Below are 26794 nucleotides of genomic sequence, written 5' to 3'. Positions count from 1 at the left end.
TACAGTGCTGAAGTAAAGGTTTATTTGCTCCTACTGATCACCAACAGGGCGTCGCTATTTATTTCATGGACAGTTAAAGCCTCCACAGTAGTTAAAAATACTAAAATTGTCACTGCTCTACACATAGGCAGAAAGGTTGGGTGTGTGAAGCCAAACATACATGTTAACACTGCGAAAACGCGTCCTCTATTTTAGCAATACTTACACTTTTGTTACACGGGTGCAAATAAAGACACAATTGCTGTTTTTTTCCAAAGTAGTTGAAATTAGGTACTAATTTAGGAGATGTAAGGTTTCCTACTCAATGAATACATAATTCAGGCAAAGTCTTGTAGTAACACAGATCTATATTTCAACAACATAATGATCCCATCATTTCTTTAAGTGCAGCTGAGTATTAACTGTTATCACAGAAGCAGACAGCACATCCTCCCTCATTGCTCAAAGACTGGTTCTTCTTCAGGAAGAGGAAGCGTCTAAACTCTATTTGAAAGTGTGACATAAACTGTAAATGTTGTAGACCACAATTCTACATGTCCAAAATATTATTTAAAAAAATAATAATAGTGTATTAAGTCACAGGAAAATTAAATCAAGTCTAGATAAACAGTGAATGTGTTTGGAAAGATAGGGCTGGTGATTGCTTATGGAGCAGAAGCAGCCTACCAGAAGGCATATGAAACAAAGTCATTATCAATCACAAAGGTTCTCAAAAGTCCTTTCCAATTCCCAAAAGACTTGGACCAACATCTCCAGTGCATTTGCAATTTCAGTCGATTTTCCCAGTGACATCCACAGTTGCAAACTGTGGCTTTTCTATAGATCTACATATGAAGAATCAGTGCCTAGCATGATATAAAATACACCAAATGTGTCATTCCCTGTACAGATATATTTATTTCATAGACAGGGTGGTAGAAACAGCAGGCAGTGCAGCTCTGTAAAGCTACACAAGGATGCTTGAAACTACTGTGGGACACTGATTCCTATCAAATGTTTGGATCTTTCAGTTATCATTTGCTTGATGGTGAATACAGGTGTTCAGGTCTAGCAAAGAAGAAACTAAATCCGTATTTGTGCATCTTGCAAGGTCAATGATGTGACTAAGCTGTCAATAGGATGTTTATCCTTATAAAAAGCCATGAACTTTGGCCATAGCTAAGAACTTTAAAATGAGAGCCATTTTAGACCTGGGCTTCTCTTAGTCCTGTGAAGCCATTTTGAATATCAAATTGTAATTTGGAAATGGTTTTAGGCATTGTGATAAGTCACTACCTGATGGCTTGCTATAATTGCTATAAATATAATAAAATGGCTAAATTTATTCAGTGAAGAAAAAGGCAAATGATATTTCCTTAGTGTCTTCCCTCAGGTGCAATACCAGGGACAGAAACAAAAATCCTGACTCTGAGCTGACAGTAAATCTCTTGAAATAAGGAGAATTAGGATTTCATGCAATAGCTCTGTATCTCTGCCTTCTACTAGAAAGATGCTAATAAGTACAGTTGCAATTCTTTAGGGGAACAAATGATCTCTTTGAAAAGGAGACTTGACCCCTCCATTTTATCATGATGAGCTTCCGGCTATTTGTGTCCTGATGCCTGGATCGTGATCAGTCAAGTTTTAAGCTTAATAGCACAGGCATAGAAGCACTGATGACTATAACTTCTATGCTATAAAATCTACACTACTGTAAAATTAGCAGCATAGACTACTAGAGTCAGACAGACATTTCCCTGTACCAAATTATTCTGATTGCCTCATAAGCCACCCTCTGAAGTATCTGCTCCCAGCCCTGATCCACAGACCACAGCTGTGGTCCAGTCTGGTGATTTCTCTAGTCCTCTGCTAGCTTCTGAAAAGGAACACTAGGAGTTTTTAATCCAGGGAGGATAAAGGTAGAGGAAATACATTCTGTAAGCGACTTTAAACAGAGAAACAAATAAAGCAATTATCCTTATGGGCCATTCACTCTTCCATTTGTAAAGGAAAGTTCTGCATACGGCAGGTTACATGCCTAGAAAGAAATCAGTGGGGAGAAGAAAAGAGTTGCTGAGCACACCACACTGATGATGGGAATGTTAAACTTCCAGTTGTTTGCCCATCTTGCTGAGGGCATCGCTGACAATGTCTAGCTCATGACGTAGCTCATTCACCACGCTGGCAATGCTCTTGGTGTCTTTCAGGATCTGCACACTCTGAGTATATGGATTGTACTTCACGCCAAATGGGCGCTTGATGGTTTTTGCAAACTCTCTATGCAAGTAAAAAAAAGAGAGGGAGTTTAAACAAAAGACAAATGCATCCTCTGTGTGCAATCAGTATCAATAACCACTTTTATGATAATTATAATTACTACATAGTTCATCATCTCTTCCATCCAGTACATGAGAGACCAAACAAATATTGAATTCAGCTTTCTAGCCCCAGGAAAGGTAAGTATAAAACTGTGCTAAGAATGAAAAGATTTGATGCTGCTGCTGAGAGATGCATGAAGTCAAACCTGCTTCTACAAAACAGTGAAGAAAAACCGTACCTCATCTTTTCTTTTGCTTCTTCAAAACTTTCAGAAACAAAGTAAACCTCCTGGAAAGTTGTAATGAGACATTCTTGCTTGCAGGTGACCTTTGGATCAAAAGGCTTGACTTTGGCACTGCCAGAGAGCGAGTGCTGGGTAACGTAATGTGTTATCATGTCAGAGGAACATCACCACCAAAAGAATCCATAAGGAAGAAGACAAGAAGCAAAAAGAGAATAAAAATAAAAAAAAAGATAACGTGAGACCATATTTAGTGCGTTGCTTCTTAAAACATCTCTGCAGCTGAACAGTGGTTTAAGCTTAAAGAACTGAATAGCTCTGAAGGGTCATTTTCCACCAATAAGGATCAAAAATGGGGTTCTTCAAACACAAGACTTTGTAAACAAGAGCATTATTTTCAGAATCTGTTTAAACCAGCAGAGTCTTATTCTCAAAATAGGTTACTTGGAGCCTAAAGTTAAGAAATACCAGTCATACGATGCTTTCTGAGAACAACACGGGAGCTGCTCAGCATGCACCCAAAAGGACACTGCCCTGTAATTAATGCCACACTGAATTCACCTAAAATTCATCCCTACAGTAGATACTGAGTAGTTGGCTGTGTTTTGTTTTGTTTTTTAAAGTATTTTTAGAATTATACCTCATAAAAATGGCAGAAGAGTGACAATAATAATCAGGTAGGTGCAAATAAAAGAGGGAAATAAGCACTGGATATTCTTACCTGGAGCTCACTAATTGAAGAGAGCAAGCCAGCCCCATAAACTCTTAGCTGTCCCTCTTGCTTGCACAAGCCAAACTCTACAGTGAAGAAGTAGCACTGAAACGGAAAAGGGAGGAAAATAATTCAGCCTTCTGCAAAGATGCTGTGGTGAGCTAGATGGGGCATTTCTATTTGTAGGTGGTGTCAAACAGTTTCAAATGGCATACAGTCATCATTTGGTTATCACTCTCAGATATAGAAAGGGGAAGGAACCTGAATGGAAGGGTTAAGAACCACAGGACTGCACATTTCTAATAAAAAAGTCTGATAATATAGTTCACCCAGATAGGCTGGAAGTTGTTAATCCCAGTAGGATCATGGAAATTTAAATATTTTTTGAGAAATATAGTCATGACATGACAGGTTCAGGTTAAAAGAACCACTGGACAGAGAGGACCTTGGTGAACAACAGTCCATTACAATTCGTTCCTCATTTGCTTATTGTTCTAAAAAAATAACATTTAGTTTGCTGGATTTCACGATTCCTGCAGGTATATAGCAAGGAATGTTTTTTTCTTAGATGGTTTAATTCTGCTCCCACTGAAGATAGCAAAAATTTTACCACTAGCTGCAATTGTGTGGGAGGGGGGGAGGAGCAACCATTTTCAAAAGTTGCATCAATTATTTTTTATGTAAAATGTTCATCTCATAATATTTTGGCCAAAGCATCTAGAAACTGGTATCTGGAAGTAAGATTAATTTACATTATCTGAATTTATTGGCTAAAAAAATCTAATGCTAGTGCTCAACACAGTTAATCAAAAGATCTTACTGTTTCAATTCATTTGACACAGTAAAGAAACAGATTACATTTAAAATCATTGAACCATGTTCCTGGAAATAAAAAATATATTTATCAGATGAATCAGATTATCAAATTTCAAGCTGGAAGAATTGAGCTACTCCCAGAAATTGCATCCTTATCTGATAGCCAAGTGAAGAAAAATACCACTCACATCTTCCTTAATTTATTTATTTTTTCCTAGCATGGAACCTTGCTATATGCTCTAAAAACTGAGAACCTGTGAAACAGGTCTAGCAGCTGGCATGGCTAATGTTGACATGACTCTCCAAATTAATTAGATAGAGTGGAATCAGCTGAGTAAAGCACTAAGCTTTAAAGAGGATCACTGGGCACTGAAACACTCACTGTTGCCAGTTTTTGGACAGCCTCATCTGATGCCCCAAGTGATGCAAGACCAATTTCCTGCGAGAACTGAGCAAAACTGGGTTCAGCCAAAAGAGGGACGTGGCCTAGGAGCTCATGGCAGGTATCACTGGAAAGGAGAAAAAACAAGAAACCTCATCATCTTTCTTTATTATAGCATGAAAAAGCAACACCATTAAACAGATACAGGGTCTCATGTGAAACTTTAATAACCAAAAGACAGAGAAGTATCAAATCAAAAGACAGAAGTATCAAATCAAGTTCAGCTGAAAGCAACTAAGCAGGTCATACCAGCCCTACAAGACTACATATCCTCATTCAAAAATCTGAGTTTGTCTAAAATTATGATCCAAGCTGCACATTTATAAGGCAATTGAATGTTAAACTAACTTTGCCCACAATGACACCACTAGGAGTTCTCCAATAACGTGATGTACTTTTGAAAATCCCATACTTCTGAAGGTGGCACTTGAGCATGCCAAAACATCATTACGTTCAGCACAAAGACCGAGTCTTTGGCACTTTCAAAAATAAGTTTTCTTGCTGGCATTCTTGAACAGCTTTTCAGTAGCTCAGCTTCATGCAGCAAAATTCAAAAATGCATGTTTCATTTTACCCCAAGATGAAATGACTCACGGCTCTGGTGTGTAGAGAGGGTCCGAGCTGTGTCTGACATACTGAGTGCAGTGAAAGACTCTGAATGCTAATCCCGCCAAGAAGTCCCTGGGTGACAGATACCCAGCAACAGGACGGATGGTGAAACCTGTGCGCTCTAAAAAGGAACAGAATTGTATATTAGTTTAATGTAGAACTTTGTAATATTCTCATCCCTTCTGTAACTGGGGTAGATGCCACTGTGCTACTTAGGCTCAAGAGCATGTGGGAAAATTAGGCCTGACTAGAAACTTAGTCCTAAACTCAAGAATGGTGAGCGTGTAATGAAAACGTCCCTATCCCTGTATTGGATTTTATGCCTACAGCCAACACAATACAATTAGGTATTGCTTTAACCAATCCTGAGTTTCTTTATAGTTAGCATTTGCTCCCAGACATCCCTGTTTTTTGTATATCCAGGACATGATGCATTAAAATCCAGTTGGTAGGAAGACCATAATTAAATCAAGCAAATGTTTTGCTTTTTGGTTTCCCAGCCGAAACTAGGTCACCAAGGATCATTTTTGGTGCCCATATAATAGCAGTGTGATTTGCAATGGACTTTAATTCCTTTTTTGTTTAAGAAGATTAACACATTACCTTTCAGGAAGCGGGACACATCTTCCAGCTGGGGAATATTGTCCTCCCTGTACCCACAGTATTTGGTGAGCAAGGGCAAGTTTTTAAGGTACTCTCTGCAGGCATGAGTTGGGTAAAGCTTGTTAAGCTCTCGGTATACAGTCCCCCAGGTCTTGATCTCCTCCTCTGTGAATTCAATCTTGGGAATTGGGTCACCACTAAAAGGAGAAGAGGACAAAAGGACATGCCTTGATAAAAGGCTTATAAGGATGATTCATTTCCTTACTATAATTATTTAACATTCATATGGCTGTGACACTTGGTCAGGTTTAAGAGTTCACTACACTGCAAAATACACAGTGGTATCTGGTCTACACCCTGGAGAGCTTTCAGGCTAAGGGGCTTGCTCTCTTTTCCACCTAAATCAACTGATAGGAATCTTTACATTGACCTCACTGGGGTCTGAAAGCTTTGGTCTTGTGAACAGTTTCTTAGAAGTAACATTTAAAATAACAGCAAAACCTTTAGTTTCAGGAGCTGAGAATGCATCCTTTTCCCTGTAATATTTCCCCTATCTGTATACAATTCCTTTCCGTCATCTTTATTTGTTTTAGGAAAAGATAATTCCCTAAATTAGCAACACAAAGAGTGAACGTAGCTAAATATATGTTAGGTAAAAATCATGCTTCTATGCAGAGGAGACAAATGTCTGTCTGAACACAGTAATTGTAGTCCATCTATCCTAATTAGCCCTTAGGATCTTGATTAAAGTAGATTATGTCAAAGCTGTGATCTAAAGCCTGCTGAAAGCAACTTGAGTGTCAATACATTGCTTCTGCTGCCAGCTAGGTAACCAGCATGGCAGGTGCTTTCCGAAGGGAAACTTGACAACACACCAACAGTAACTGCCTGTGTGCCGGTGGCCAGCTGCATTAATGAACAGTGCAGCAGAGCTCTAGACACCCTGTGTTTCTGGGTCATTCCCAGTTGAGGAACTTGCCATCTAAATTCACACATGCAACAGCAACAAGAAAATCATGTTCAGAAAAAAATTATAGCACTGGGCTTGCAGCTTTAAGAGCTCCCTCCCCGAGGCAGCATCTCTAAAGAAAGAAGCTCTTTGAATGTCATTTCGCAGAAGACTTCTTATCTGCACATCACATGCACTACTTTAAACCAGGAAATAAAACTCAAGTATTAACATTTGCCTAGAGAGTTTATACTTAGTGGTCAATGGGTTCTATACTGACTTCTGTCTTCCCTCCCTCTTCATCACAAAGGAGACCCAAATGCCCTGGTGTAGTATGTATGTGCTGGCACAGGCAGCTGTGCAACGCATTGCCCACCCCCTTTTCTTGCTACACCCACTTCCAGAGAAGCAGGGAACAAACCTAGGGCCTGAATGAACCACGCTGCAAGAAGCCCACGCTGCCGCTGCTGCCCATCCAAGTCCAGTGCTGCCACAGATGCCACAATGGCTGTGCAGCCATGAGCTGATCTTCAGACTGATCAGAGACCCAGGAAGCTGTAAGATGGCCTAGATCTACCTTTTAATCTGCCTTCATTTCACCCCTCCAGCCCTGATTCCTGAGCCAAGTCTATCCCAGTGAGATCAGAGCCCAAGGATGTGAGCTCCTGCTAGTCCACTCTGCTATTATTTCAAAGCATTTGGGAAGCTTATTCTGGAACAAATTGAGCTTACTGTTTGTAGTTCATAGCCAGGTCTGCAAAATACTTTCGTCTCTTGCGATAGACATTGTCTTTGAAACCCTGAGGGAAGAAAAAGAAAAATTAAATGAGCTTTCAAGCAGTACCAAATAAATACATTTAAAACAAGACATCTGACATTTCTTCAATGGGAAATATAAAAAGTATGCTGTGTAAGAATGAGGGGACAGGACAGGAACTGTCATCTGAAACTTTTTTTTTTTTTTACTGTAAAATAAGTGAATACACCAACTCAAAGCAAAGATTAGAGGTTTTATGCATGCACAATATATATTCAATAGACAAAGGTTGCTTTTAGTCATATCACTATTTACACAAAATTGATTACTTGTGTGATTATTCTAAATTACAGAATAAATTGGCCATTTGTACAGTGCAAGTACTATTTTGTTTTTCCACTTCTAGTAAGGAAGAAAGAAAGAGGAGGAACGAAGCCTATCTAGTGACATCTTTTTCTTTTTTTTTTTTTTGTAGTATTTTTATGCAACCACTCAGGGCCCAGACCCAAAGTCCTCACATGAGTAAGCCTCGCAGAAAGGCATGGGAGCTAAACCCAGTGACAGCCTTGCCTGCCCTAGGAAAAGAAGCGAAACCCCCACGAGGTGTTCAGACCCACAGAGGCACTGCTGAGGGGAAGTAAAGGGAGGAGGAAAAGCTGCATTTTTTAAAAGCAAATTCCACAAGGTACTTTCCACTAAGGACTGGCACAGGGAGAGGAAGATACTTACTGGATGGTCAGCATCCAGATCGGACCCATACATCAGCACTCGGTTTGCACACTTATCCAAATCTGAGATCTTCTTTGGAAACCAGGGAACATTCTCCATGTCTAGGGAACGCATGGAATCCACAAAGTTATTAATAACGGCGAGCGTGCTGAGGGAGGAAATGCTACTTTCAAGTATGGCTATGGTGGTTACAAGCAAAATCTATAAATTAAAAGGGTCATGAATAGGACAAGAGAGTCCACTGCCTATCTGGCACCAGCCTACAGCTCACACTTCCTCCTCTGTCACTGCCACTCTGCCCACAGAGCACAGCAGACTCCAAATCTTCCAAGGGAGGAAATAGTTAACACGGGGTTGCTACTTCTGTTAATGCTGGAGTAGCATCTAGAGGCTCCTGCTCAGCAAGGCCTCCTTGTGTGCAGTGCTACACCAGGCTTCTAGGGCACAAAGCAGGCAAAGGAGCCAAGAATCCGTTTGCTTGTGGTCCTTGGGCAGAGCAGGAGTAGGTTGGAGTCCTCCCATCCTGTTTTACTGACCCTGGGCAAGAGACAGTGCTCTGTGCTTACACGTCCCAGAAAATTCAGGCTTTGCTGAGGGGTTTGCTGGGGAGTAGGAAGAGGAGGCAATTTTAGCCCTGCAGCCTTAGAGATGCAAAATTAGTTTTATCACCGGCTTCTTTTTTTTTTTTTTTAAAGCTTAAGAGCTTTTATGAAGCTCTTGCCAGAGCTGTTAACTTACTACAACAACCAAAGGACTTCTTTCTCTCCCTATACTCTTTAGTTTTCTTAAAAATAACAGGGGAAGTATTTAGATTGAGATTTCTCCTAATTAGGGCTAGAATAAGCAATTTTTATCCAGAAGACACCATATCTCATGCCCCTCACCTACCAGACTGCGCCAAGTGCAGTGACTGAGAAATACATGGGACTGACTTTGTGCTGCCCTGAATTTTGAGCATCTCTTGAACTAGGAGCAAAGATAAACAGGATGTGAAGCATCCCAAAAGCGAAAGACACCTTTTCTTTCACACCAATATAAGTAAACATTTATGATGAAAAGTGGATAAAAAAATAGTTTTTAAGTCAGGAGCTACATGAGGAAATTGCAAAAAACATCTCCCACTCTCTCCAGAACCTGAACTGAACTGGTGCCTGTCGGTATGACAGCTCTGTCACCGTGGTGCACTGGCCATAGCCCAGCTCTGCATTCAGGCTTTGCCTTTGCATTGGTCTCTGCTGGTGCAGGGACTCCCGCTTGCAGTGGTTGTGATGTGCTGAGGAGGGATGGGAGCATAGAAAAACAAGCAGCCAGTATTTCTAGGGGACAACAGCCAATGCAGCCCCCATTCACATCAACCTCTCTACATTCACAGACAGCACAGAAGCACAAACTCGATAGCTACCCATGGAAAACACTACATGAATGCAGCTGTGAACATCTAAAGCAAACTTCAACACGCTGAGAAGTGCGATAATGTCTTTCTTTGAGCATTTTTACCAGAGCTGCCCTTCATGCTTACCATCTTCCGGCACATTGAAATGTTCTGTTGGGTTCATAGAGACAATGTTGACGTGGGATTTGAGCAGCTGGAAGATCTCATTCAGTTGTTCCCTGTTACTGTCACAGTCAACGAAGATCTCAAACTCGGAATTTCGTCTCTTGGATTTTCGTGACTCGATGTGCACCAGATTTACATGCTTCTCCTGTTTTGTAAGGAAGCAATGTTTTCAAACAGATTGACTAAAACTGATTGACTAAAAAAAAAAGTCATTATTCCAAAAAAAATATTCTGTTACCACAGAATATTTACTAGCTATGAGAGTTTATTTTAGTTATTTGGATCTCCTGTTTGTTTATTGGTGGGGTAAGGAAATAGTTTGATTTTTAAAAGCTTCCCATTGAGAAGAAAATGAATAAATCTGTGTTCTTTTGGTTTCTTTTACACTGAGGAAGCAGAAAGAGACACAGTAAGGAGGTTTAAATTCCTTGACCTTTTTCTTTCATCTCTCCCATAAGGAGCTGATTAGCAACTTGGTCTGGGGAAGTTCATAAAGATGCCTGTCAAGTCTCCATATAATTATCTCACAAGCAAGGGATTTAAAAATAAGAGTTTTCCAGGCATAAGCCTCCCTTTTTATTTATTTATTTATTAATCATATGTCTTATATAAGGAGCATACAGTAACTCCTAGCCTAGACAAGCAGTGCCAGATGACAGAGCACAGTGACACTGCCATGTTCCCTCCAGGATACCCACCCAGCAATCAGAGGAGTACCTCTGTCACCCTCAGTCCAGCCTGGCAGGGTAACAATAGCACTGAAGGCATCAGGTCAACACCCAAGTGTCTACCCACCATCAGCAGGTGCTTCAGTTCTGCTTCTTAAATGCTTTAGAAACAATAACAATCCCTTCGTGGAGTAAAAAGAGGAATCTCTCCCAGTCTTTAGTAGGTGCAGGAAAGTTTGTGAAGACTTTAAGCCAGCATCTAATTTCTGAGGCATAAATTTACCTTCATGAATAATTCTGGGTGCTAAGTGGGAGTCATGTCAGGAATCACACCCTTAATAAATGGGTGTGATTAATTCTAGTGTGTTCCAAAACTACATTTAAAATTCAAAAATATAGAGCTGCTATAGACATGAAATTATTACACACCTGGAAAAGTTTCAGGGCTTTCACAAGTCCTCCAACTTCATTCTTCAGGGAAAAAATTATGGCCGTTCTTCCTCTTTCAGATGCATGGTCTTTGTTTTCTTTATTATCTTCAATCATTGTGTAATTTGACTTAGTTAACTAAATGCAAATAAATTTTTTGAATGATTAGTAGTGCAAAGAGTATGAAGTTTGATAGTTCAGTTTGTCTTGGAGTAATATTGAACTTTGATCAACCACAAAAAGAAAGGTGCCAATTAAGTCACTCTATACCGACAGGCATAGAGTCAGGTTCACACAGAATCTGTGGGCTGAAGATGAAATTCAGAAGGGGTTTTGGTGTGTTGTTTTGTGTTTGTTTTTTTTTGTTTTTTTTTTCTTTCAGTTGAAAGATTTTATAAAAGTTTTTAGTAGTTCTCTAGCATGCAAAAAATGTTTTCAAAGTATTGTTTATAACAGGTGTTGGTATTTTTAGGGAAAAAAAGGCAGGCTATAAAGTGTCAGCAGAAATAGTAAGTTGAAAAAAATACTTGTTAGCATATTTGATGAATATTGGTAAAGGGACTAATTCAAAATCCACTGGATATAGGTAGGAAAAGACAGATCATGCTTTTATAAATCAGAGCTGAAAAATCATTGCCTTTCTTTCACTAAACAACCATAAAGCATTACTTTTATAGAGAAAGGAGTCAAAACCTAAAGAGTTGAAATGTTGTGCTGAACAGAATCTGTTGACTACAAACACAGTCCCACTCCAGCCAAATGTAACAGAGCTATTCTGTTAGTCAGTTCCCCTAATTCAAATGCCAAATCCTTACAATGAACACCCAACTCACACTGAAAATTCTCAGACATAGTTCTATATTGTAGGACCATGTAGTTTTGTAAACTACTAGTGATTCTTAGTTATATGCAGCCAGGCCATAAACATAAATAATATGGGAACAATTAAGAATGTGGAAAATGCAAAATAAGACAAACAAACAAGGGTTAGAAGCATAGGCTGTGTTATATGATTTTTGTGTGTTATATGAGACACACATAAGACATGTGTGTTCAAACCTTGCAAAAATAAACAAAAAAAGGTTTCTGAAGGAGCCAGTGAAAGAGGAAGGAAGAAAAACAAAGGCATATTATTGCTACTTGGAATTATTTCTTGATTTGACACAGTATTTAAGATCTGGTTATCTGGTGCCGACTCACCTGGGAACGGAAAAAGCAACAATAAAAACACAGACAAAATGACGCAGTTCTGTTGATACCCTTCTACGTTATCTCCAACTTTTACTTGTTTAAAATGGTATCTACCTACTGTAGATTTGTTTAACAAAAAACACAGATTTTACATATCTTTTATCAAAAACATTCCCATTTATCTTTCAGATTAAGAAGGTAATCCGCCTAACAAAACAACTAAATTAGTTTCATTTTAAATGGAGGGATTTACAACAAGGTAAACATTTGAGTCTGCTCTATGGAAGGTCTTAAGGAAGTTATTGGCTGCAAGCTCTTTGGGGTGCAGAAGTGGTATCCCTTGGAAGAGGTCTCGTGATGCTAATGTATTATTGCTACCTTCACTGGGTTTCTGATGAGGTCCTTACCCCTAACAAGCTGTCACTATACAATGAGCTCAGGCAACAGTGTCCAGTGCACTGCTTCTGGTCCAGCAAAGCCACTGATCTCTCACAGCTTGAGTCCAGGTACCAAATTATCTGCTGAATGTGGTGCTGAGACCCAGCAGCCTGCAGGTTTCACAGCTCGCTTTAGCAAGCATCTGTTCAGCATCACAAGAGCCAGGAATAGGCACCAAGCTGGGCTACTGTGAGCAGAAAAAACTAATAGCCCCCCAATCACATATAAGTTATTGGTTGTCTTCTCAAGTGCAGAGATTGCTATTTGAGTAAACCAAACCCCACTCAGATGATACTGCTGTAGAAGCAAAAAAGTCTGCATTATGAACACATGGTGGTCTTTGAAGGCATAAACCATCAGACTGTTTTTTTATATAAGGTTTATACACAGCACGTTGGCTTGATTCCACATTCAGGATCACTGACTTAAGATCAGCTTAAGAGATTTGGTACAGTTGCAGGCAATATTATAAGGTGCACAGCTTGGAAAAATTACACATATTGAAGACTAATCTTGTAGTTCTGATCTTGTATTTTTGCTTGTTCAACTAACCTTGTATTCAGGACTGAGCAATATTATTGATAAAGCAATATTTTTAAGAACCAACAAAGAAAGCACAAAAAATGCAGTGTATTTTTACATTAAATTCTAAAAATGACCACTACGATGAATTTGGAAAAGTTGCAGAGGGTAGATTCAGATGCCTACAATGCCAAACGCACATCATTTGCATCTGTAGTCCTACACTAATATTAATTTCCATCTTTCAATACAAAAATAGACTGGCAACAGGTATGTGTTAACACCACCACCTTATTGGTACAGGACAAGGGAAAATGATAATGCAAAAATAATTCCTCTCCTCCAACAGCTGCACCTCCTGTTTCATTGTTTTCTGCACCAGTAACTCAGCTCTAATTGTATCTGATGCTTTTCCTTTATGGCATCACATTGAAGCTTTTTGGATTTGGTGGGTAGGAATCATTATTGCTAAAACTAACTTGTCATCAACCTGAGTTAAATCTTAATGAAAATACTCCAACAGGAGGAGTGCTCTAAAGCTTTTACTCAGACAGCGATCTGAGTGTCTTCTGGTTAAAAGACAGCTTCTGGAGTCCGCAGCAATCACCTTCCCTTTCTCTCCCCTCTCCACACTGAAGTACTCTCTGTGGAATAGATATTTAGCACTTATATGTTGTGCTTCAGTTCTCTGTATTAGCAGATAGTCTATGTTCAAAATCATCCAAACATACTTTTTTTTAAAGGAAATTACATTTTAGAGCTGTAAACTGAAGCCCAAAACCTCCTAAGTACATATTTGACACAGATTGTTGTTATTTGTACCTGAGAAAAAGCATCAAGAGGCATTTTCCAGCCTCCTGCCTCCCTTCCTGAGCAGCTGGTTACTTTCTCGCTGTCCTTTTCCCACACGTGCGAACAGGGCAGGACGAAGACACGCTGTGGGAAGCGACCACGACTCGAGGTCACCTCACCGGGCAGGTTTCCACCCGCCAGGGGTGCTCCTGGCCCCGCTGTTCCCGAAGAGACTCAAGCCCGTGCCGCGTTGAGGGGACCGGCGAGGCAATTTCACGCGTAACCTCGCTCCCTTAAATCCTGCTGCTTTTTGCAAGAAAGCCTACCGGCACGTTAAACCGCCCGGTGCCACTGCCTGCAGCCAGCAAATCGGCACTTACCTGGTGATTTTATCCCACACTCTCCGGCGCTCAGAACCCGCTCAGAGCGCAACCTGCAGTGCCTGGCGGCTGCTCCCGACCCGCGCCTTACCGCTCTCCTCAGCCCACCAGTTCCTCAGCTCTGCCTCAGCTCCCGCTAGAGATTTGGGCTTCCCCGGCCCCCCGAGCCCCTCACCTGGCCACCGGCCTCCCGCGGGCACGGCGCCGCCTCCAGCGAGCCCCCGCGGCGGGGCAAGGCCTGCATGGCCCGGCGGGACGGGACGGGACACGACAGGACGGGATGGGATGGGACGGCACCGGCCCTGCTTTATGGAGGGGGCGAGAGCCGGCCCTAACCCCCCCGGGCGGGGGAGGAGAGGACGAGGAGGAGGAGGAGGCGGGAGGAAGGCGGCCGGCAGCGGCTGAGGAGAGGCTGGAGGCTGCCCACGGTGCGGGTTCTCCTCCCTCCGCCCTCCTCAGCCCGCCTGAGGACGGCAGAGGTGTGGGCTCAGCTGCTGGGGAGCTCCCCAAAACGCAGCGCTAAGGGAAGGGGGGGGTTCGGCAGAGGCTGAAACTCGCCCCCGGTCCCTCAGTCTGTGGGGGTTTGTGTGGGGCATGGGGCTGAGCCAGCACATCCCGGGCTTCTGTTACACTTCTTAAAAACCGGGCTTTCAAAGAAAGGTTCAAAGTCAGCAACAACTATTTTTCCCCTAGTTTACTCAAGTGATTGAACCAGCTTCAGTGTTTTTCTCTTCAGTGCCTGAAACACTGAAATCCTGGGTGAAGCTAGAGCTCTCTGACACCGGTGTAAAGCACTTGACACATTGCACTGATGAGGCTGGCACCAAACTGTATCAGACACCGTGGTACTTGCACAGACACCTTCAGTGCCTGTACCTGAGCTGGAGGAACCCCTGCTGGGAGCCCACATGGCCATCAGGGGCCCACATGGCTAGTGGGACCACAGCGGGACTTCAGCTCCTCCCAGCATAACATGCACCGACCCTCAAGCAGCCCTAGTAGAGCTGAGGGTGAGCAGCTCTGCCCTCCAAACACACGTTGGACTGGAAGAGAATGCCTACATGTATAAGACAAAGCAAAACTGGAACAGCCAACTCATTCCAGTTTGCAGATGGGATTCATTTTGGGACCGGATACTTCAATTTTCCCTTTCATAAAGAAAATGCTATTTATTCACTATATGGTTTAGGTCTACAACAGACATTTCACTTCCTTCTGGCAGAACAGATCTCCCCATCAAACACACTGACTCAAAAAGCAAACAATTCATATTATCTTTACGCAGAATCTTAAACATATGAGAGCCTGATATCAATAATCAACGTGTAAATACAAGCACAATAAGATATTTACGATACCATGACTAATCTGTCAGTTCTCCCTAGCTCATCAAACACCACAGTAAGAACTAGCGTGCCATTCCGCATGCAATTTTTTTGGAATTGCACACCAGGTAGCCCTCTGAAGCTCTTCAGTTGCAGGTAAGCATCTTTTATTTGGTGATCTCCTGGGCTCAGGCTGGGTTTCCAGTGCTACCTGATGGCAGCCAGGTTCAAACTCCCCTTCTCTTTATTTTTTTTGTCAAAGCATTGAGTTCATCCCTTATAAAATTCTAAAGAGACAACTGATGGCTTTAGCTGTAAATGATTTTTATTATTTTTAATCAAATCTGTTTTTCTCTCTCCTTCAAACACTATGAGCTTTCACTAGATACAGCAGAAAGGCCAGTTTACCCTTGGTGTATCCACTTGGACTATTCTGGTGTTACAGGACATAGCCGTCCTTCCCTACAGCCCATGCTTGTCAAGATGCTCAGAGAAACGCCAGTGATACAAACACTTCTGAAAACCTGCTTTGGTGCCTGCCTCCACCTGCAGCTGCCCAAACACTTGAGAACCTCTCTCCCCCCAGGGAAGGAGAAGCAGTGGGTTGGTTCCCACCTGTAGGTACCTGAAGACACGAAGCACATGGAAGGGCACAGGACAGTCCAAGGGGACACAACGAGATAGCAAGGCTGAACTCAACAGAAGCACACAAGCTTCAGGGCATGTAAGAGCCATGGAGGGGATATAACCTGAGCTTTCAGCTCTGCCAGGTTTAAGGGCAATTCCTACCTCCGAGGCTCCAGTCTGACAGAGAGGAGCATCCCTGCATCATCCTGTCATCTCCAATTTGATCAGAAGCTTTCTGGGACACTGGCCATCCTTCCCCTCATACCTAACTCTGCAGAGTCTGTGGTCAGTTTTGTCTCTAACTGCTCCTACAATGCGAAGCAGTACACTAACAGCCGAGGAAATTTAACACATGAAAATAACTAATTACATGAAGAGATAATGTGGGTGCTCAGAATCTTGGGGAACTGATTAAACTTAATTCACTGGTTTAGTGCTTACTCACCACAGCCAATGTCTGCCTTCTGAAAGGGCAGAACCACAGAGCATGAACTGACTTGATTACAGCTTGCCTTCACTGGGTGCTCACTTGAGCCTGCTCTGCTCCTCTCCATGCAGGGTTGGTTTCCAGCTCCTCTGAACGTGCAGGTTGTTTGGTAGAACTATTTAAAAGGTTTCACCCAAAAGCTGGATCTTCATGGTTTTAAGGTGGCAAGTTTTCAGAAAACTATCGCTGTGTTACAAGCAGAACTGCTTCTTTGGGTTTTCACAAACAACAGGACACTTTACCTTCTCCCAAAAGCTGGCAGCATAATCTGCCATTTAAGAACAGCAGCTTTGGCCCTCCTCACAGAGAAGGGCAATATGGCAAAGCAAAGCTACCAGCTGTCGAGTGTGGAGTGCAACGCAAAGAGGTTAGCCATGTGTGAAGGTGCTGTTCCTGGGAGGAGACAGCACAGGTAAAGAGCAACCCAGAAAACATTGGCACAGATCTGGTCTGTGGGAGCACTGGGGCAGAGGGAGGCCAGAATTTTTCAGCAGGATGTCGGGAAGTCTCAAGGGACACCGCAGTGGGAAGGAGCTGTGAAGGACAGAGACAGCCTGGGGCACAGGCACTGTAGGGAAACAGCCCTCTCCTCATATTGCCTTGCCTCTTTGTGAGATGGTGATTACTTTTTTTTCTTAAAAAAAGCCCACAGGAGATTTCTCACATATAGCCTCTCATACAGACAAAGACCTCCAGACAGATAAGCGGCATCTGAGGATCAAGTACAGGTCTGACCCTGCTCAAAAGTAGGTCAAGCTGATCATGTTTTGCAAGGCAATGTTTTACCCAGCATGGCTGCTGTGAAACCTGTTACATTGGCACCAAGCAATTGTGCTAACACTTACAACGAAGGCTACACAAGCTGGCTTTCAATTACATTATCCCCTCATAATTCCTCCTGTTAAATGAATCCTCCTTTTCTCAGCAGCATGCAGCTCTAAGTGAGACGTCCCTTGATTTCCAGGTCCTTCACAGCTCCAGGACCATCAAGTGGCTCCAAAAGAGGCCGTGACTCTGTTCCTGCTGCCAGGCTGCTAACCTAGGGGTGGCTTCTCTCTCCTCCAGGATCTAGTGGGATTCCATTTTGTTTTTCAAAGAGCAGAGCTTGCAACCAGACACTGGTGCTGATGCTGCACATACCCATTTGTAGGTAATTGCACTGCAAATGTTTAGGTTGACAAGTATTAAGAATGGTCACAGCTCCAGATCTTTACCTCAGTAGAGGGACAAACAGTAAAGAGATTTTTTTTTTTCCTGTCTGTGAAACAGACCAACATAAGCCTTCTGCCCTACATGTCTTTTCTTCCCATCATGAGAAAGGCTGCTCTCCGTGGGGCACAGCTAAAAGAAGTAGGGACTCAATTAACCTGCTACATCTTTCCAGACACAGCACAAGTCCTGTATTCACCAGCCTTGTGAGGAAGCTGGTCTGTGGGGGGTTAAAAAAAAAAAAAGGAAAAAGAAAGAAAAGAAAGCAACAATGTAGTAAAGAAGTTCTCAAGTTTTCCAGTTTCTAAGTGCTAGGGAAAAGAGAGACAGAGACAGAGGGTGATTTTGTTCAACAAAACCACAGCTTGCCACAACTCATGAGGCAAGAGCCAAGGAAAGGCAGAAGGGGAATGATCTGCAGAGATATTCATCTTCTGCTGAAAGATGAGATTAACTGCCTGAACGCTGCAGGACTGAAGGAGAGAATCAGTGAGCCCTAAAGTCTTCTCAATCCCATCAAGGTCACCAGTGTGAATTACCCCTTCTTCCTGCCTGGTAGGAGAAAGTGCTCTAATCTCCAGCACAGAAATTTCACATCGCTGCTGGAATAGAAACCTCTTCGGACATCCTCTGGGCTTCACTGGCCCAGCCACTTCCCTTCCTAACCAGCAGCAACTTCTTGAGGCTATGTAGCCACTTTATACCTTTTTTTTTTTTTTTTTTTCCTGAAGAAGTTACCAAGTGTTACATCCCTGAACAAACCAGGTTTAATACGATTTGATACTAAGTCTGCCCTAATCATAATTACCACTCCAGAACAGACTACTGCAAATGCTAACTGCAGCCCTCTGCCTTTCTGTTAATTAACTGCTGCAGACAAACTATGTCTGAGAATCACATGGCATTTAGGCAAGCACTGTGGAAGTTGCACAGTAGAGTGAAGATGAAGATAGTGTGAAATGATTTAAGATGTCTTACTTTTGCCAGAACTAATACCAAACGGACAGAGTTATGACAGGTCATATCCTGAAGATATCCTAGGTCATATCCTGAAGATGACCACTGGTCAGCTTCTTTTCCAGAGCAGCTTTTACAGATTTTCCTCATATTCTGCTTGCATTTTATGGATGCCCTGATGCCTAAAACCCTCTTGTCTGAAAATCTGACAAATTTTCACCTATTTGTTTTTAATATTTATAAGGCATTGATTGTAACACCTAAGCAGCATCATTTACTTCCATTCACTTTCTAATCTTCACTTTCTCATCCTTTGACTTCCCTCTCTCGGAGGAGATAACCTACAATTATGCTGTTTTAGCTCATTTACCTAACAGGGAGTTAAACAGCTGCAAATGCAAGAGCTTTTCAAATTTTCTGAAAAAGTACAGACCCAAAAGCACCAGATTTCAAATGGAGAATTCTATTTTTCCCCTTCTTTTGTGAACCACCATTCTTCCAACAGACACTTACTCAACCGTTCACCAGCATGAGGCTACAACAGCATCATGCACTGTACTCTGAGCAAGTGCAGAGGAGCATCTCATGCATTGGTGCAATAACTCAGCTACTAGGCAGGGTTCAGCCATCAGTTAGCTCTTCTTACCAAATTGTTGTTGAATAACAAACCATTTGATTCATAAGCAGTTAAAAAGCAACAAAAGAAGGGGGATTACGTCCAGAAACCTTTAAATTATTTAAGGATTGAAAACATTTAATTGAAAAAAGATTTTTGTAAAAGTACAAGAACCGATGAAATGAATTACCTCTCAGAGTGATGCAGCCAGCTATAACACCAGCAGCCTGTAAGCATGCTTATTTAGAAAAGCCAGAGATGCTGTGTAAATCTACTGAAGCACATCTAGCCAACATACCATTCACTGTTTATATATTTGCTTTGGACTGTTTAAAGAAATAATATTAGACCTTTCAACTGAGGCAGTTAATATTTTTTCTTCTGATAAAAGCTAAATAAAATCACAAGTGATAGAAGTTACATGCTGCTCGGAGCAAACAAGGCGTAGTTTCCTAACAACACTTTACCTAGCCTTTCATAAAAAGCTTGCAAAAACGCAGGGGAGAAAGCACATTCTGACTTTTTTCCACCTGTGAATGATATCACTAATTTGCTATCAGCTACATTCAACAAACAAAACTATTGTCAGACTGGAAACCAAAATACTGAAAGAGCTACTTTTTATTATTGGTGTATTTCTTTTTTTTTTAATCTGCTCCATGTTGGCCAAGTGACCTCAAGTTAAACCTGCAGGGAGCAAGAAAGCTCCGGTCCTGTAGAGGTCAGCAAAAATTCCTCTTGTAACTGGGGCAACCAGTATTTACTCCTCAGTCCAGCCACAGCCATCCACCGGGGCTGGGGAAAGCCAAGTGGAAAACCTGACAAACTGATCTGCAGATCTACAACTTGCCACGTAGCTCAGGCAAGGGAGAAGGGGAGTCTCACGGCAGTTTGCACAGCTGTCTGAGCTGAGGTTACGCGGCCACACCGCACCAAGGCTGCTTGTGAGCCCCAGCAAGCAAACCTCTAGCAGAGAAGGGGAGGCTGTGCAGCCTCTTGATGCTGAGGGCTCTGCAAAGAGCTCAGAGTACAGGGTTGAAAACACTTTGCCTGGATACGAAGGACAAAGCACCTAAAAAGATGAGAACAGAGCATCTCCGAGCCATAGGCAACTTCACCAGCACTGACAAGAGCTACTCATAGCTTGCAGAGTGGGGTGGGAACCAAAGCCAGGGATTACTTCTGACCAGGTCCTGATACTTTTCCATCTCTTAACAAGTGTAGTCAAAAGGCACTCCGGTCACTGAAGAACCACCCCATTAGCACTATTTCTATCTTATCATTTCTACTTAAAAACCTCCAGAGTTATCCAATTCTTTCACATCACAGGCAAACACAAAGCAAAATAGTCAAATGTATAAATAAGGCTGCCGATAAGAGAAGCACCTGAGTGTTTGTTAACCTCAGCCTGTTGGCCCAATTAGTATAACAGAGGCATATTTTGCATTCAAAGTGAGGTGGAAAAGGTAACAAAGGAGAAAGCTTTGTACTTGCTAATGATATGAGTAAGCACTGCTCAGAAAGCGATTGAGGCGGCTTTGATCCGTTCTGAAAATAGAAAGGCACTTCTGACAGCACAGCCTTACCATGAGCGTGCTCCAGTATCATCTACCATGTTCATATTCATCTAGGATGTTTACCTGACATTAAATTTGTTGAAAGTAAGAAGCAGGAAGACTGCATTCAATCTTTTTCACTCATCTTAAACACAGAAAGGCCAAGGAAAGTCAGGAAGTGACTCTAAGGTTAAACTAATCAGAAGACATTGTTAAAGTTTTTGTATTCTCTACCTCCTTGCTGAAAACAACAACCAGCCTTTCTGAAACTGAGAACGTGGCCAGACTTTTCTTTCCTTGCCATTTTTTGTTTTTAATGGTCCATTCTTGTTTCAAAGTGAAATGAGCTTGAAGGATTGTTCTCGGCCAAGGCACTTTAGAGCCCTGCCCATCCTCTGCAATGCTCCTGTTCACACAGAAGAACAAACCATGGAGGGCAGCTTCTGTCTGAACACTAACACTGACCATTGGTCAGTGTGAGCTAAGTAAATTAAATCACAGTTACCTTCTGCATTAAGGATGAAAACCAGCAACATAAAACCGCCAATTCACCATAGGGACTTCAAACACACTGGCAATTGTAAAACGTTCAGCCTCAGAGCTGTAAAACAGATCATCATTTCCAAGATTAGCAGAAGCTGTTCATTGTGCTGTGTTCTTGTGACGGCTGTTTTTTTCCATCTCAGTTTCTTTTATCTTATTAGATTTTAGCTCCCATTACAGTTAGGACAATTTTGCAATGGGTCAAAATTAATTAGTTTGCATCAAAAATGGCTCTTTGAAAATATACCACTAATGAGCTTCATCTGTCTGATTAGAGAGTCTTGCTTTTGGTAACACTTGGTGCAAAATATAGCTTCAGAGAAATACAACATGATAAGAATATTCAAGGATAAAAGCATTAGCTAAATAGCAACTAGAATAATGGATAAAAGATTAGGGTGGTAAACTGTAAGCAGGCACGTAACTGTGAGCATGCCAGTGTAGACCAGAACAGGCTAAAGAAGGTTTAACAAAGATGCATTTGTGCAAGCAGAGCTTGGTGAAATTCAAGTAGAAAACTTAGTGAACTGACAAACACTAAATCTCTCTCCCATTCATATTATCTTTAGCAATTATATGGAAGAGAGCTAGGGATGGGCAAAAAGAGTACTAATTTTCAGAGTGAAAAGATGGGAGAAAAAAAGTTTGTTTTAGATGAGTCAAACTTGGTTTTAATATCTAGCAAGTTCCCTGGAAAGCATTTGCTTTTTCTTAAATCTACTTTTTAGTCAAGAACAAATTGTGTTTAATCATCTTTACTTTCAACTCGATGGGAGAATTGCTCCAGAGGACAAAAGGCATTAGATAGCTTTGGCATTTCTTAACTGAGCTTTTTCACCCCACATATTTTCACTTACCCCATTAATACAGACAAAAAAAGAAGGTACAGTCTAGAATGAATTTCTAGAAGGCTCACATTTGGGCAAGGCTGTGTTTTTAAGTGGTGCTCTCCATTTGTGGCCAGACACAGAAACGACTTTAAATGTGTGATTATGCTCTCAAAATGAGACATGCAGATAGCTGAGCAGTACAACTGAACAGGCTGTCACTCCTGGCTGGCAGGAAAACACCGAATCCCAGTGGGCTGCTGATCCACGTCGCAAGGCACTGAGAGGTTACCCAGCTCATGGCAGCTAAATAGAAGCCTTTGGAATAGCCAAGAACTGAATTCAAATCCTTTTAACTCTTCCCTCTGTTTTGTCAAGGCTTCAAATCAAACAATGCCACGTTTTGTCAAAATGATCTTGACCTGCAACTGGCAACACCAAAATCTTGACAGTTTTATCCTTTTACCAACTTAACATAGAGATTTACATTCAAAGAACACATTCAAATAATGCATTTCAAACACTCTTGTAACCTCTTCCTCTTATCCCATGAACATGCTGCACCTGTGCATAATGTTTCTCCTGCCAGCCTCTTGCCACAGATCAAAAAAATAAATAAAAATAGATTGCACTTGTTAGTCATAAACTTGCTGTTGTCTCCCAGAAGCAGCAAATGGACCAGAGCACATGTGGGAAGGAAAAAGCTTTGTTTAATGTAATTGCATTTACTTCTTTTAAGTCTGAGTAAACTCAGGAATCAGCAGAACAACCAGTTAGTTAGATCATGAAAGCAGTTCCTTTCCCTGCAAGCGCACCCACATCACGCCATGTTGCATTCAGCAGCTCCTTTCAAAAAGCATTCTCAAACTTTATCCTATGGACCAGAAGGATAAAAAAGAAGTCTGCCACACAGACAACAGTGTGTGCAGTATTAAGCGCTCTTCCAGTGCAGAAGCTGACAAGTGTGGTACAGCCCTGTGGTTATTTTTTAACACAATTGTTCAGTCTGTTGCTTTGGGTGAGAATGTCAACATTTTCACTTCTACCTGAGTTTCATTAACCACGACCATTTTATTTTACAAAAAGCCCACACCTGGACCAGAGGGGTGGTGATAACTACAAGAGAGCAACTGGCACATGCTTAGGTCTAGCAAAAGCCCAGCGAAGCTCAGAGGGATGTATCTAGAACCAGCCTGACTCCACCATCCCTCCCAGTAAAACACACAGGGAAGCCTCTTTTCACTCCCACACTGCCATCACAAGAGTTGGCTCCAGATCTGCTAGAGCAAGTTAGAGAGAGCATAGTGGTAAAAGACCCAATTATAAACACGAGCTCTTCATTGCTGGAGAGCACTGGGCATAAGGGAAGTGCAGGGGTGGGCTCCAAGAGGCACCCACACCGCCGTCATCCACCACAGCGCCGGGGCCTGTCCTCACCCACCTGCTCCAGTGCCCGGGAGGCCAGAAAAGGAGCAAGTCTGCAACGAGTTTCCTCTTGGGCTACACCAGCCACTTCTTCTGGGTTTGTCCCTTGTACTTGAACACACACACTGTGCAACTCCAACCCCACTCTAGAGCCAAACCATGGCATGGTCTTGGGTACGCGTCTACTCCTTCCTTTTAGGAGTTGTCAAATCTTCTCTGAGAGGATGAAAAGTAAAAGGACAAGTTTTCCCTTCATTTGTGCTTGGGATTTTCTCCTCACGAACAACTCACATTGCTCAGTGCCAACATATTTTGGTGCCTCAAAGCCTTTCCTCAGACTTAACATCACTTTATAGCTCACTAGGCAATTTCCCATGCTTTCATCATTAATTTTTCCCATTACTCCAAATGTTTCTATCCACTGTTTCTCCTCCTTCCATCCAGCCTCATCCCAAAGGAGGAAATGGAGTTATTTTGCAGTTTTGTTTATTCCTACCTAAGCTGGCATGATTTTCCTTCCTTTCTACCCTCTTAACTTATGAAATCAGAATCTTTACTAATAAGGTTGGCAGGAACTCAAGAGATCTTCCTGCAGTTCTTGTGCCCAGCTTGCCTACCCGATGGATGAGGAAACTCTTTCATGTAGAATAAGAGAGTTTGTGCAATACGGAGAACTTGTAATGGAAGATAAAAGCCGTTGACATCACTAGCTAATTATAATGTGACGCACTAAAATACAGCGCTGTGGCTATATCACAAGGTGGGATTAAAGCGTGCATGTATTCTCCTGTATGTTTCAATATCCTCCTATTGACAGAAGATAGGATGACTGGGCTACAACTAGAGACCAGGAAATGATTTTTGTGATTTCATTAGAGTAACTGACAAAAGCACTTCCTTTCTCTGAAAGGTTAACAGATGGCTTGTTAAAGTTACAACTTCTTTAAACAGGGTTGTCACCAAAAACGATGTGCACGACAACAAAAATAATATTGATACAAGCTCACTGCAAAATTAAAATGAAGTTTGCATAACCTAAAGCACAGAATAAATAACAGCCACCATTGCAACACAGAAGAACATCAAGGTGCATTTGCTTTTCTAAGATTTCCTTAGAAAGTAGATAAAGGGACAAAACATGCAGGTGTGCCAACGACACAGGACGATGTTAATTACAGGCACAAACCTGCAGACTGTCACCACGTCTATGCTACATGCATGAACAAAGTACCATGGACATTAAGGCTTGGATTTTAATCCCTGTAGAATATATTGGTCATACGGAGTTTTTAATTTGGGGTAAACATTTTTTTTTTTTTTTTATGTTTAAACATATAAACACTGAAGTCAAATATAAAAGTGAAGATTTGTACTCATAGTGCCTGGTGTTGCAGACTGAGCAGGGTTTTGGTCTCCTCAAGTGAAAACAGGTCCCTGCCCCTTGATACCCAACAAATTATCAAAACCAGGAGTTTGCTGCAGTCTGCTGTGCTCTGCTCAGAATGAAGTGCATCACAAGCATCACCCCTGCACAGCTCTGCTTTTGGAGCTCACCTCTAGCAGATGCAAGGTGTGTGCGATGCAGGGGCACACAACACCTGAAACCACCTCCCCTCCACTGTGAGCAGCTCTGCACCTCGATGCCTCAGCCAGCCAGCAAAACCAGAGGAAATGAAGCAACATCAGCCTGCCCACCTGCTGTGGAGACTTCACCTTAAATTTGTCTCGTTGCTGTGCAAGCAGGGAGAACTACAAAGATTCAGCTTTGAAAACAGAAAATATAATAACATGACACCTTTTTGATAGGTGACCACACATTAGATAGTCCACCTGGACAAATCTAGAATGCTATAATTATTACTGATATTTAATACTTTCCTCCTTCAACATAACAATTAGTCAGTTTTTTCCCCATGTCATAATTCTTTTTTTTCCCTGTTTTATTTCCTTCTACAGTATCCCTTCATCTCTTTTTTTTTCTTTCTCTAGTATTACTGCTTTCCTCCTTCTCTCATCCTACCACTGTTACCTTTTCAAGCAAACTAGTTTGCATTAATCTTTTTATAAAATTCAGCTCTGAGACTTTGCTGCTGCTCATCATGAGGCCAGGCAGCTAACTCCCAAAGATCTGAACTGGAAAAAAGCAAGCAAGCACAAAGAACCCCAGAGGGTTTTCCATAGGTTTGTTCATTTTCTTCACCATGACAATTCAGAAGAGAACTTTTCCTCTTACCAATCTTAGATGCTAGCTCTTTGCCTTTAAAATCAATTTTGTTTGGAACAGAATATAGAGGTGAGTCACTGAATCAGGGAAGCAAGGAGGAACAGTATTTCCCAGTGCAAAACCTCTGTTCATAGCCATCGGAAATAACCTGGTTTATTTTACCAACCTTATCATGTCAGGTTTGCTTAGCACACAGCTTATCAGCTCCAACTGATGGGCACACTAACGGCATGACTGATGCACATGGCCGCGACTGAGGAGCAAACACGCAGCTGCTCACTGCTTTGTTTTGCCTTCACATTAAGGATTTTTGAGAAATTGTGTATTACAGCAGACTGGTCATTGCCTCAGGTGTAATAGGTTCTTCCTTTATCATTGAATTCAGCACAGCATGTGAATTTCATCATCATCTAGAACAGAAAATAAGTAAACAGCAAGCATTAAAAAGGAAAAAATGATTTTTTAATATATATTTTTTTGAAAGTAAAGGTTTTGCTGTGGAACTGCTGTGACCAAGTGATTCTGCTCTAGAAACAGAAATAATTTTTTGAATGAAAATAACATGGAGGTGCTGCTGCCTTTACAACTCAGTGAACAGCCAAGATAATCTGTGGTTAGTAATCCAAAATAATCCAAAAGAGACCAGATTTTCAATACAATCAAACAAAGACACTGTAAGGTACCATACCTTTTCATGTCACTGTCATAAACTACGAAGACAGTTGACTTTTAAAAACAGATTTTAAATTTTGTGTGCATGTGTTTGTGTTTGGCTTAGTTACAACCAATGTGGTTATAATAAATCAGTATCAGCAACGCACAATCTTATAGAAAAGGGAATCACCATAGCAGTTATAAGAATAC

General features: G+C 41.7%; 1 protein-coding gene across 4 annotated transcripts; it reads right to left on the bottom strand.

The window, feature by feature from the left end:
- TPH1 (tryptophan hydroxylase 1) lies at nt 1-26361 on the bottom strand. 4 transcript variants are annotated; one of them, XM_027459321.3, is made up of 12 exons: nt 14310-14516; nt 13785-13898; nt 10812-10949; nt 9676-9859; nt 8157-8257; nt 7403-7470; nt 5722-5918; nt 5104-5239; nt 4450-4576; nt 3261-3356; nt 2537-2670; nt 1-2256 (listed from the first exon to the last, which is right to left on the bottom strand). In XM_027459321.3, the coding sequence occupies exons 1-12, from the start codon at nt 14376-14378 to the stop codon at nt 2082-2084; spliced, it is 1539 nt and encodes a 512-aa protein (XP_027315122.2). In that variant the 5' UTR covers nt 14379-14516; the 3' UTR covers nt 1-2081. The 4 variants fall into 4 exon arrangements, with proteins under 4 accessions (XP_027315122.2, XP_071894660.1, XP_005028463.2 ...); XM_072038559.1 differs by lacking the exons at nt 13785-13898; nt 14310-14516 and adding an exon at nt 26097-26361; XM_005028406.5 differs by lacking the exon at nt 13785-13898 and having other exon boundaries at nt 14310-14513.
- Nucleotides 26362-26794: the final 433 nt, after the last annotated feature.

Source organism: Anas platyrhynchos, chromosome 5 (assembly GCF_047663525.1).
Source record: "Anas platyrhynchos isolate ZD024472 breed Pekin duck chromosome 5, IASCAAS_PekinDuck_T2T, whole genome shotgun sequence".
Taxonomy (NCBI): Eukaryota; Metazoa; Chordata; class Aves; order Anseriformes; family Anatidae; genus Anas; species Anas platyrhynchos.
The sequence above is the reverse complement of the archived record's forward strand: the minus strand, read 5'-3'. Positions and strand labels throughout refer to the sequence as shown.